This window comes from Chelonoidis abingdonii, chromosome 1, assembly GCF_003597395.2.
Source record: "Chelonoidis abingdonii isolate Lonesome George chromosome 1, CheloAbing_2.0, whole genome shotgun sequence".
NCBI classification, from domain to species: domain Eukaryota; kingdom Metazoa; phylum Chordata; order Testudines; family Testudinidae; genus Chelonoidis; species Chelonoidis abingdonii.
In genome coordinates, this window is record NC_133769.1 from 256,917,569 (window position 1) to 256,929,692 (window position 12,124).

The following is a 12,124-nucleotide window of genomic DNA, read 5'->3' on the forward strand; positions in this document are numbered from 1 at the left end:
TGGATTAGGCACCTATGCCCAGGACATGGTTTGTGGCTCTGACATCTGAATGGAGATACGCACCAAATTCCCTTTGAGGGGCAGGACTTAGGCTAGCTTAGATGGCTCTCCACTCAACATGTTGGTTTCTGTAAATCCCCCTTTTTAGCTACCTGGCTTTCTTCAGGCATTGTATAAGAAGCCCGGGCTCCTAACTCGGGATTGTGAATTCCACTTGGCAGCAGGTCATCTAAAAGTTAGGTGCTGTAATGCTCAGCCTAAGCTGTGCCTTAAGAATCCCACCCCTTCTAATAGAGCATTGGACACTGCTGCCACCACAAACATTGCTACTTGAGCTGGCTGAGGCTTATAAGAATAATTTAGCATCTCTTAGGGGTTAGAAATCTGAACTTTGATTCCTTCATATTGCAGACACTAGACCACTATGCATTGTTAGCACTGAGTGTACATTGACATTATTAATTTTTGTATAAGCTTTGTCCTCGAATAGGGATTAAGGGTCATGTTTGTTACAGTTTTTATTCATGGATTCCAAGACTACTAAAAAATTGTGTAAAAAAAAAAAAAAAAAAACCACTTTACATTTAGGGACTTTCATGGGAAAGAGAACAGATGGGTGAATGAGTAGGTAAACTGTAGGAACTATGAGTGTGAAGAGAACAGCTCAGAATACTGTATAGAAAGCTATTAAGTTTTCATCGAACTCCTATTAAATTCAGATACAGAACTTCCACTGGCTTTAATGTGAGCGGGATTGGGCCACTGGAGAACATGGTATCAGAGGGAACTTGTGCCAAAGTACATGGATTTCCTTTTGGAGTTGCAAAAAAGTAGAGCGGGGAAATGAGAACAACCAGCTAATTGTACAGAGATGATAAGCAAGTCCAAAAACAATTTTGAGGAAATATTGAATTCCTCCGAAAGGAAAAACAACCCAGGAGTGCCTCCCCCAAACCTTTAAAGAAACATTGAAGTCAGATTCTACAAAAATAGTTGAGTTGCTACAAACTTTTTAGTACTTCTTTAAATTTTGTGTATATACAAAAAAAAAATCACAAACCAAAAATTTGGCAGCAATAATAGAAATGGGTGGTGATGGAAAAACTCTGAGAAGTCAGATTTTACATTTCTGTGATTTGATGTTGCCACCATGACACCAGTGTAATTCTGAAAAATGACCCTGATAAACTATCAGTCCAAATGTAAAGAACCATGTAAAGTAAACTCCAAAGTAATTCTTTTTGAAATATAAAATTGCAGAGCCACCTCAATGGCAAATGGAACTCACCAAAGAAGAGCTGGTGCAGAAGCTAAACACAACAACAAAAAGTGCTGATCATTTGAATGGATTGCTTCATGAATCGGAAGCAACCAATGCAATATTAATGGAACAAATTAAGGTTAGTAGCCATGCACTCACTGACATTTTAGATATGGCTCTTTAGGGGGAGTTGTTTGTTTTTGTTTACTGTATGTATGTGTTCCAAAGCAATTCTTTTTATACCTTAATACCAAATTAGTTGTTTCACAAAACTTATTATTCAAACTGGAATGTTTGAAATTTGGTGAGATGCAAACTATAACTACCTATAATTTTTTTTCAAATTCCACATACTGTATGTACATAACATTGACAAAATATACCCAGTAGTTGGTAAGATAAAAGTCAGTTCTCACATGCAAGTGCACCTTTACTCAATAGATGTAAATGTAGGTTGAGCTTAAGATTCTTTGGATGCTCAAATACTGAGCTGATATAGCATCAAATGACTGTTACTTATCTAATTTTATTTTAGGAGCTACTCAATTTGATCAGTGTTGGTGGATTCAAAGGTGCTGTTTTCTAAGACTGTTTTATGTCCTTAGTTAACAAGGCCAATTTGCATTTTCTGCAACTGAAGGTAACAGCTTTTTGAAGCCAATCTTCAAAACAGCATTCTTGTGAGGTGCACGGCATACTAATATCAAAATTTGGGTGCATACCACTTGTTTTGCTATATAAATATTTCCTAATTAGATGAGTGAATAGTTTGCCAAAACATAATCCAAGTACCATATCTACTCAAACCTTTGAATTTTACTTCTGATCACCAGAATTGCACAGTCTGTACCTTGTTCCCCCATACTTTCTTTATAGAACTACATTACTTTTAACTAATATTGCAAAACTTATCCAAAAAGGTGTTTAAGATTATAAATAGGTTAAATGAATTCTGAACCAGCAGTGTTATCTGGAGGCCAGTTGTACATTCAGGCCTCATGGGATCTTTGCCCAGAACACATCTTAGGTAAACTACTGAACACTTTCAATACCTTATTGCATGTCTAATATATATGTGCTGTGTTTCCAGATTAATTTATTCAGTTGTTCATTTTATAAAAATCAATAAGAAAATGTAGTAATTAATGGTTTCTTTTTGCCTGCAGCTTCTTAAGAGTGAAGTAAGACGACTGGAAAGGAACCAAGAGCGAGAGAAGTCTGTTGCTAATCTGGAATACTTGAAAAATGTTCTGCTTCAATTTATATTTCTGAAGTCAGGCAGTGAAAGAGAGAGGCTTCTTCCAGTAATGGATACCATGTTGCAGCTCAGCCCTGAAGAGAAGGGAAAACTTGTTGCAATTGCCCATGGTATGAGAGGTACTTTTGTGTTATCAAAAAGTTGTGGAAATAGAATATGAAAGTAGAAAAGATAAGTGAAACCTGGTGTGACATCCTTCTGTGCAAATCTTCCAGAACAATAAAGATCAAGAACATGGTGTAAACGGACAGGGAATAGAACTATTCTGGTCATTTAGGAGGGAGTTAAGATATTCATAACTGTAATAAAACAAGACTGTTAGCCAAAAGTTTAAAAAAAAAATTATCTGACGTAAAAATACAACCTTTGAGAAACAGTTATATCTAACTTCCTTTCTTGTTAAACCTCATAGCAGACGTAGTCACTTTTCTGAAGATCTCATTCAAAGTGATATAGGGGGAAAAAGGTACTGTGAAGTAGCTCCCATGGCAGATGCTCTCCCAAGAAACTAGAAGTTATAGTCTAATTTTAATTAATAAAGGTCATATTATAAAACTAACTTTTTAGTGGCTAATGTCCACCTTTGAAAATACTCTCCAACAAATATCCCATGAGTACAAGGGTCTAGGAAAATTCAGGCCTCTGCAAGAATTTTGTAAGTAGACAGCTCCCTCTTATGGTAAGTGTTAAGAGTACTTGTCAAACATAATTTACTCTGCAATAGGCTTTTTGTATTATCCCATTCAAAACATTTTTATTGTGTATTTATTGTCATTTTCCCTATTTAGGGAAATTGTAATTAGTTAAACATTTTCGATTATCAGGGGCAGCATGTGCACTTTCCAGATCATTTTTTTAAATAAGGAATAAGTCGGTTACTCCTGAATATAAAGTAAGGAGAAGTGAGCATGACAGTGAAATGTGGAGACACACTAATGCACAAAGTGGGAGAATTTATAATTAGAATGGCAAGGCAGAAAAAGTTCCTGGCATTGAGTACTGCTATTTTGGCAGTCCCTAGGAAATAGAGCTTACCATTAACATGAGATCTTCAAGGGGAAGTCAATAAAGGAGATGAAACAGGCCTTTTATCTCTTTGCCAAATGCGGACATGTTTCCTGAAATACTCTAATGTAGTGGTCACCAACCCGTAGATCGTGATCAGCTGGTCAATCCCGGAGCCTCAGCCAATCGATCACGATCTCCGGCTGCTAAAAGTCCAGTGGTGCAGCGGAACTAGGCAGGCTCCCTGCCTGCAATGGCCCCACACCACTCCCAGAAGCAGCCAGCATGCCCCCATGACTCCTGGGGCGGGGCAGATCTTTGTACACTGCTCCTACCTGCAGGCACTACACCCGCAGCACCCATTGGCCGGGAACGGGCAACTGCAGCCAATGGGAGCTGCGGGGGCAGTGCTCACAGAGAGGGGCAGCATGCAGAGCCACATGACCTCCCCTCTTCCCCCCAGGGGCCACAAGGGCATGCTGGCTGCTTCTGGGAGCGGTGTAGGGCTGGGACAGGCAGAGAGGCTGCCTTACCCTCGCTGCACTGCTGACCAAGAGCCGCCCGAGGTAAGTGCAGCCTGTTGGGAATCTGCAACCCAACCCCCAGCCCTGAGCCCCCTCCTGGAGCCAGCACCTCGAACTCCTTCCTGCCCCAGCCCTGATCCTTCCCCCAGATCTAGCACACTGTACTCCCTCCTGCATCCAAACTCCCTCCCAGAGCCCTTAACCCCTCCTGCACCCTGACACTCTGCCCCACCCAAAGCCCCCTCCTGCACCCAAACTTCCTGCCAGAGCTTGCACCCCTAACCCCCTCTTGCATCTCCTGCCCCAGGCTCAGCCCAGAGCTCCCTCCCACATTCCAAACCTCTCAGACCCAGTCCTGAGCCCCCTCCTGCACCCCAAACCCCTCATCCCTAGCCCTGAGCCTCCTCCCACATTCCAAACCTCTCAGACCCAGTCCTGAGCCCCCTCCTGCACCCCAAACCCCTCATCCCTAGCCCTGAGCCTCCTCCCACATTCCAAACCTCTCAGCCCCAACCCAGAGCCCATACTCCCTCGTGAACCCCAAACCCCTGCCCCAGCCCGCTGAAAGTGAGTGAGGGTCGGGGAGAGCAAGTGACGGAGGGAGAGGGGGATGGAGTAGATCCTGGGCTGCACTTAAATTCCAAAATTGATCTTGTGTGTAAAAAGGTTGGAGACCACTGCTCTAAACAAAATGTACACTGGACAGTGGTGTTTCATGATGACAAAATCTGTTAATGTGGTAGCAGTTTTCTAGAGTGTATTTTAAAAGATTTCTCATTAAAAAAAGATAACTGGTGAACATAAGGATGGGATTTGAATGTAGGAAAACTGACAGCAGTACATTTTTGTGTCTTTCTTGAATAAGACTGCATCGTTCAGTTCACTTGTGCATAGTTGATGTTCAGAGCTGGTGAAGATTATAAGCGTATTTTTCCTCCCTGCAGGTGAGGAAGAAAGTGCATCACGGCCCTCTGGTTGGGCTTCATACCTTCACAGTTGGTCAGGACTTCGATGAGACAATGGAAATCTTTTAGACATTTACATTCCACAATTGCACTAACAGAGAAATTTTACTATAGAAGAATGAACCTTACATATGTAGCACTGACAGTTTTATTTTTCTGATTTTGCAGATTACCTTAAGCAATGCATCTTAGCCTAAAAATTGGAATAGAGGGTTTCTAAAGAATATGCTCTATTACTTTCTGACTCCAGGTTCTGGTTGCGCCAAACTATTTCATTGTTTCTTCTAAACATTTTTAGATTAAGCAAGTTGGGACTCAGGAGTAAAATGAAAGGGGTGAAAAGTTACTGATTACTTGAGAACATAATTTGGCAAACTGGTCACATTTTATTTTTATTAAAAGTCGCATAATTTAACAACAACAATAGGTAAAATTCTTAGTAAAGTACTTCAAAAATACATTTTCAGGATGCTATTTTCACTCAATGAATTTGAAGAAAACAAATAATTTGTATTATTATAAATCTATTGTCCAAATAGTATAATATCAAAGTCAAATAAAACTGTTTCCACTGCATGATGATCTTTATAAAATATTGCATGGCTCTTAAGAGAATTTGGAGAGACATGGCATTTTCTGTTTTGACTTTGGCTAAATTCTCAGTAAAGTTTGCAGCAAAAATAGATTCAGAATATGAAGCCTAGGGCCAAAGAGATTAGTTACCCCTAAAACTTGTCCTGTGTTTGGGATATTAATATGTCGGATGGATATTCAAGGCCTGACATTGGATCAGATGCTAGAGACCGTTCAGGGAAGGCCCAGGACAGACATTTTCAAGAATCAGTGGCACATGTGGCCTAAAATTCTAGGAGAGAGGGCTTAAACTAAGGTATCTTTGTCTGAGGCTGGAATCTGCATAGGCAACTTGAGGGATGAGTAATGAAGACTAGGCAAGAAACTGTAAGCAGGCACTGGCACCATCATGCTATACTGAAATAAAGGATAAACAATGATGGTAGGAACAAGATCCTGAAGGAGGGATCTGAATTTGCTGAAGTTTACACGCCCTAAATAAAACTGCCAGGAAAGAAGGTAGTGTGTTTTCTTGGAATACTTTTATAGCAGATGCAGTTTGCAGGCATTCTTATGTAAAGAAATTACTCACTTCTTTCTCTTCACTCCTTCCTGTCTCTCTGCCTTTTTGGTCAAGTGATTTGTGCTTCATTTTAGATTATGCTACTTCATGGCTTTTCTGGAAACAGCACTTCCATGTGTAAAAATAAGTATAATTCTGTTGTAAACAGTGCGCTCATTTCCTCTCCCCCACTCCCCAGCTTCTACTTCTGTTTTGTTTTACTTTTTTCCTCCTACTCTATGTATTCCAGTTCTGTTCTCTTAATTACTCCATTTGTATGTAAATTTATTATATATACATATGCATTCTTCTCACCTACCATCCAAGACTTTTTCAGGCATTTGTCTCCCCTTCTCCAATATGCTCTTATTCAGTCCTAAACTACACTTCTCAACACAGAGGAGCAGGAAGATGCACACTTAGACCCACCAGCACATCTTTCTCTACTACAGATACTGCTGCCATACCACACTGTACAAAACTAAACAGTAAGACCAGGGTTAGGGAAAAGCAGTCCTGAGATTCTGTTGTCCACTCCCTGAATAATGTAGTATTAATCAGGACTGTGGTTAATTTGGCCGCAAGAACAGCAGTAGAGATTATCTTGCTATGAGAATAGAATGTCTATGATGAGTAGTTATTGATATGAAAGTGACTATATGTAAATGACTTCTTAGTCATCTCTACTTCCTGTGACTTACTATACTGAGGGGGAAATACATTTTTTTTAATTGCTATTTTCCATTAGCACTGCAGAGCCAACATAGTTACTATAGAGTAAATCCTTTTGGCACAAACCAATTAGCAATCTACTTTTTAAATTCTAGTTGCAGAATTGTCCTGGGTCATAGATGAGACAGAAAGCATCCAGTTTGACCTTCCTATCTAGGATTGCAGGCCTCATAATTAGAAAGACATCTTTTGAACAACTGAAGATGCCACTGTGGTGTTTTTACAGTCATTTTCCGACTATACGCACCCCTTCCTCCTCATTGATTTTTTCTAAATCACTAGATGTTAATCCTCATTTTTCTTTTTCACAGTCAATTGTGATTAGTCTAATTAAAATGCCAGGACAAAGTTGGTGGTAAAAGATTTCAGTTCATAATATTTCACTCATATGCGCTTAAGTTTTTAAATCACAGCAGGAAAATGTCTGCACTGTTTCTTACGTTGATTTCAAAACTAGTTCAACTGAAATTTGCTGCTGTCATGATTCTTTCCTCCTTCAGTCTTTTTTGCACAATATCTATTCAACTGTCTTTGTTATAGAGAGGCTGTGACAAGTGAATTTTTCTCTTTTAAAATGTGTATTTCAAATCCTAAGATTTTTATTTAACTTTGCAAACTGTGAATAACATTTTATACTGCTTGCATACTTTAACACTGACTGTATTAAATAGCAATGGCTTTATTTGTTTTCAGACTTTTGACTTGTATATCCACTATTTTAGTGAAACTCAAATATTGTGCTCATCAATGTAATTCACACTTCTTGCATATGCTTCTGCTACAAAGGAACATTACTGAGGCCTTGAAAGAGTGTTAAGAATATTTTAATAATTATAACTAAACATATTTGTATAATGTGTGTGATACAATTGTCAGTGCTTTCAAAACAGAACCTTTCCAGGCTGAGGAAGAAACGTCAGCTGTAAGTGCATGTCTGGGGGTTTTTAATACATAGTTACAGTAAACAGGATAGACAGGACATGTGGACTGGAAGCAGAATTATTTTTCATTAACTTCCATTTTAGTCTTCTAATAAGGCACCCTAGTTGTGACTCAAATTCCAAAAGGCAATTTAAATTGAAAATTAAAGCTGGCACTTTGCTCACCTTTGCACTGTGCTGCTCATTTTTAAGGAGTGTATCTAGGCCTCACTTTGATTGTTTGTTCTGTTTACTCTTTTTACAGTACCATATTATCCTGAGTTGCTTTCAGACTTGTAAAAAGACATGACCCCTGCCCCACCAAGTTTACATACTTAGGGCCAAATTAGGGGCTCCCCAACATTAGAAGGAAGAGGGCCACAGTTTGATTACAGATGCTGTTGGGGACTCCAAAAGAGCCTGCCGGTTCTGAAGCTAGTGCTAGAAACTGCAGAGGGAGAGTGTTTAGGGCCATGGCCCCACCCCCTGCACATCTGTTGGACTGTGGTTCAGCAACTGCTGCCTACACTTGCACAAGTCTGGAGCCCACTCCCTTTTATTACCTTACAAAGGTGTTCCTGCAGGTGCCACCACTTGGCTTGTGCTTCTCTTTTCACCTGCAGAGGCACAGCTGTCCAGAGAGGCCATCACATTGAATACTTTTTTAAAAATTCACTATTAAAACCTCTTTCTGAGGAGCACACTTTAAAACATATCCTGATTTTTTTTAAAGAAACAAAACAAATACTTAAAGTATAACTGCTCCTTTGTTTATTCACAAGGAAATTTTGAGTGGGCCTGAAGGCAACACCACTGAACATGCTCAGGTCCATCCTTTCTCTCTGCACATCTACCTCCCAACCTTTTCGTACTAGCTCTGCTGCTGCTAGGACCATTAAACACCTTTTTGCAGAGCCTGGGAAAGGCGGGCAGCATCCACAAAACTGAAACTTGGGTGTATATGGTGTCAGAGGTGCAAAGTGAACAAATGGAAGAGAACTTCTTTCTGTTGTAATCGTAGGGGTTACTTGTAACAAAAGTAGATAAACAAGTTTGTTAGAAATGTTAATTGGTGGTCTCCTAATGTTCTGTTATACATTTCGATAAAATGCATATTCACCTGAGTGTGTGCCTTTGTTCAGAATGCCTGTGTTCTTTGATAATTTGAGTAAATGTTATTCAGGTACTTCCTGTTATGGATTTGTCCTGCAGTACAAAAGTAAAAGGATTTATGATAGTAAAAAGTTGAATAACGTGAGTTATGGGTTTACTATAGAAATATTGACACAATCCTGACTTGGGGATAGCATCACCATGTTGAAAATGAATGTGAATATGTGTGTGGGGAGAAATATAATTTTAGAAATTTAATGTAAAATAGCTGTCTTAGTGTATCTTATTAGGAAAAATATAAATGAACTTTAAAAAATTTGTGCTTTTGTTATTTGTTGTTTAGCATATGCTACTAGACAGAAAATGGCTGACATCTAGTAGCTGAGATTGATTAAAAAATGCAGAATGTGTGGTCTTAAGGGTGGAGGAGCTGCTTCAGAGATTCTCTGGTTTAACTTACACACCAGCCACTCTAACCTGAAACTAACACTTTCACAAGATTAGCCTCTTTATTCAAATAGCATCCAATTTCTTATGTTCAAGAATGATTTAAACTCAAACATATATACCTCTTGTCCAATTCCCCTAGTCTTTTTTTGCTTAGATAAATATATATAGCCACTGTGAACTCATCCTGGTAAGAGAGGAAGGGTGAAGGAATAGAACTGAAGAATCCATCTCTATTGTTCCTTTGCTAATTAAATCTGCTTTGGCTTTGATCGTTTTCTTTGTTGCGAATCAAGTTTTGGGGAACCTTGTTGTGAAAATGCAGGAGAGAAAAAAGCAATTATGCCAGCAGGAACCACCAGCTTGACATTTCAGACTTCATCCTAGTAATTTTGGCAAGAATATTCTGAATTTGAGTGTCAGGTTTTGCTTCTAAATCAATACTCATTTCTTCTGGAAGCCCACACCCAAGCTCTTGAAAATCTAGGAAAGACTGAAGGTATGTCTGCACGACAGAGACTATACTAGCATGGCTATGCTGGCATAACCCCATAGGGTGGCTCCAGTCTACACTGACAGGGGTTTTTCAATCTGTGTAGGAATACCAGATCCCAAAGTCAACATAGCTGTGCCTACACTGAGGGCTATGTCAGCATAGCAAGGTTGGTCAGGGGTGTGATTTTTCACCCTGAGGTAACTATTCCAATATAGCTTTCAAGTGTAGACCAAATTTAAGGTTTGTGTGTTTTAAGATTAAACATAAAGCTGCTTTCATTATGATAATACAGATTTTTCTCTAAATGAAAAGATGCAAAGTCATAGCTAACTTTAGTAGCATAATGGACTAGAATAAATATGATTCTCCATTGCCTGGTACCTTGCATACTGATTTACACTTGTGTACAAGAATGAATGTAAAAATGCAGCCATTCTAAGTGGAGGTTTCTGATATTCTGCTGTTTACATCCACCTTGCAGTTTGGAATGGACTAGGTACTAGAAAACAAAATTCATAGAAAATAAAGTCCTCTTTCACCCCCACCAAATAAAAAAAAAATGCAGTTTCATTGCCATTCTCCTTTAGCCTTTGCATTGTCCAAACCCCCAGCAATTTTCATATCTAAAATATCATTTTGATTTTCAGCATCTAAAATCCCAGGTAGAGTAATCTATTTACTTTGAAGGCCTCCCATGATAGCAGTGGTCTGTTTGTTTTTTAAGAACCTGTGAGACCTTATGTCCACAGCTGATGAATATTTTCATTGATTTATACTGTCTCTACTGGGCTAGAAACCAAGTAAAGGAAAGGTACTTAAAACTGTTAAACACTGTCCTATCTACCTCATTGCAAAGAGTGTTTGGCCCCACCATCCGTACTATTATGATGCCCCCTGAGCCCTGGCCAAGTGCTTCTCCAGTGAAGGTCTCTATTCTGGTAGGTAAATTTCAGTTCTTGTTTTTAATTCATTGGAGGAAAAAAAAATACATAATATCTTCTGATATTACAGCTTTCCAACCCTTTAGTACTGGAGATAATCTTAAAATCCAGCCATTAGTTAAACTGTCCTCTATTTATTTCAAGTCAGACAAGAAGTATTTACATTTATTAGTAAAATGTCTACGGTGAGAATGTACTGATATGAAAAGCTTTGCAATTAAGGTTCCCAAAGACTAGTATATTTAAATGGTAACAGCTTCTGGGTGGAGTGCAAGATCCTTTTTTTTTTTTTTTTTTTTTTTTTAACACCTTAACCCTAAATGTTTTGGAATGGAGTGGGCATACCTGATAGACTGCTTCTTTGCCATTATTCTGCTGCTGTTGTAATAAGTAGGTGCACAAGCTTAGAATTTCTGTTCCATGGGAAATTTTGAAATGGGAGGGAGGAGAGGGACCAGCATCAGACCAAAACCAGGCAATTTCAGAATTTTCCAAAATTTTCTATTTGACTTTTTTTCAGAATGAAATTGACAAGCTTCCCTGAACTGCCTGGTGTTCCAGCTGCCCACATGGCAGGCTACCAAGAAACCAGGAGCCTAGCCGCCCAAGCTTGAGCCAGGGTTGCCTAGCTCCTGGCTCTGTGAGAGGTAGCCTAGAAGCCCTGAGAGCACTTGGTTTTCCTTGGTAACTTGTCTGGTTTCTATTGGAAGATTTGACAAAAACAAGAAGTTTGCACAAAATGTTTCCTTTGATAAATCAGCATTTTCCAATGGAAAAACATTCAAGTGAAAAATTTCTGACTAGTTCTACTCAAGCTAGCAACTTTCTGAGGTTGACCCTACACTGGAACTCCCAACCCAGTTTGGTTCAACAGAGCCTGGATTGGTGACCTTACGGCAGTCTGCGAAGCTCATCTATTCTGTTGGGAGGGTTAGGAATTTGGGATGGTTGAAGGAGGTGGTTATTTTATGATGTGTGGAGTACATGAGTGCTCTGCTGGGAGAAATGGGAGTAGTTTTAAAAAAAGATTTGTAAGTATGTACTAAATTTTACATACTTTTTTTGTATTTTATATGTCTTAATGAATAGGCACTTAAAATACATACCCTATATTTTCAAAACAATATCAGTGGCGCAATAAGCTTTCACATTAGAATTCAGGAAGCTGACTATCGTATGTAAATGTGGAGTACATGCACAGATAAGAAGATGTTAATCTACATCTTTGACTATAAGTCACTAAGCCAATGTTAAAAGTGCTTGTTTCATTGTTATTTCAGATTTTTGCTATCACAGCTGGAAACAATATAAATACACATCCAATTAC

General features: G+C 39.0%; 1 protein-coding gene across 1 annotated transcript in view; it reads left to right on the plus strand.

The window, feature by feature from the left end:
• Nucleotides 1–9,232, plus strand: part of GCC2 (GRIP and coiled-coil domain containing 2) — a 42,506-nt gene extending 33,274 nt beyond the window's left edge. The window contains exons 21-23 of the mRNA XM_032771974.2: nucleotides 1,261–1,400; nucleotides 2,428–2,629; nucleotides 4,993–9,232. Coding sequence (XP_032627865.1) covers nucleotides 1,261–1,400; nucleotides 2,428–2,629; nucleotides 4,993–5,063 — 413 coding nt within the window. The 3' untranslated portion in view covers nucleotides 5,064–9,232. The remainder of the gene's footprint in view (nucleotides 1–1,260; nucleotides 1,401–2,427; nucleotides 2,630–4,992) is intronic.
• The last annotated feature ends 2,892 nt before the right edge of the window (nucleotides 9,233–12,124 follow it).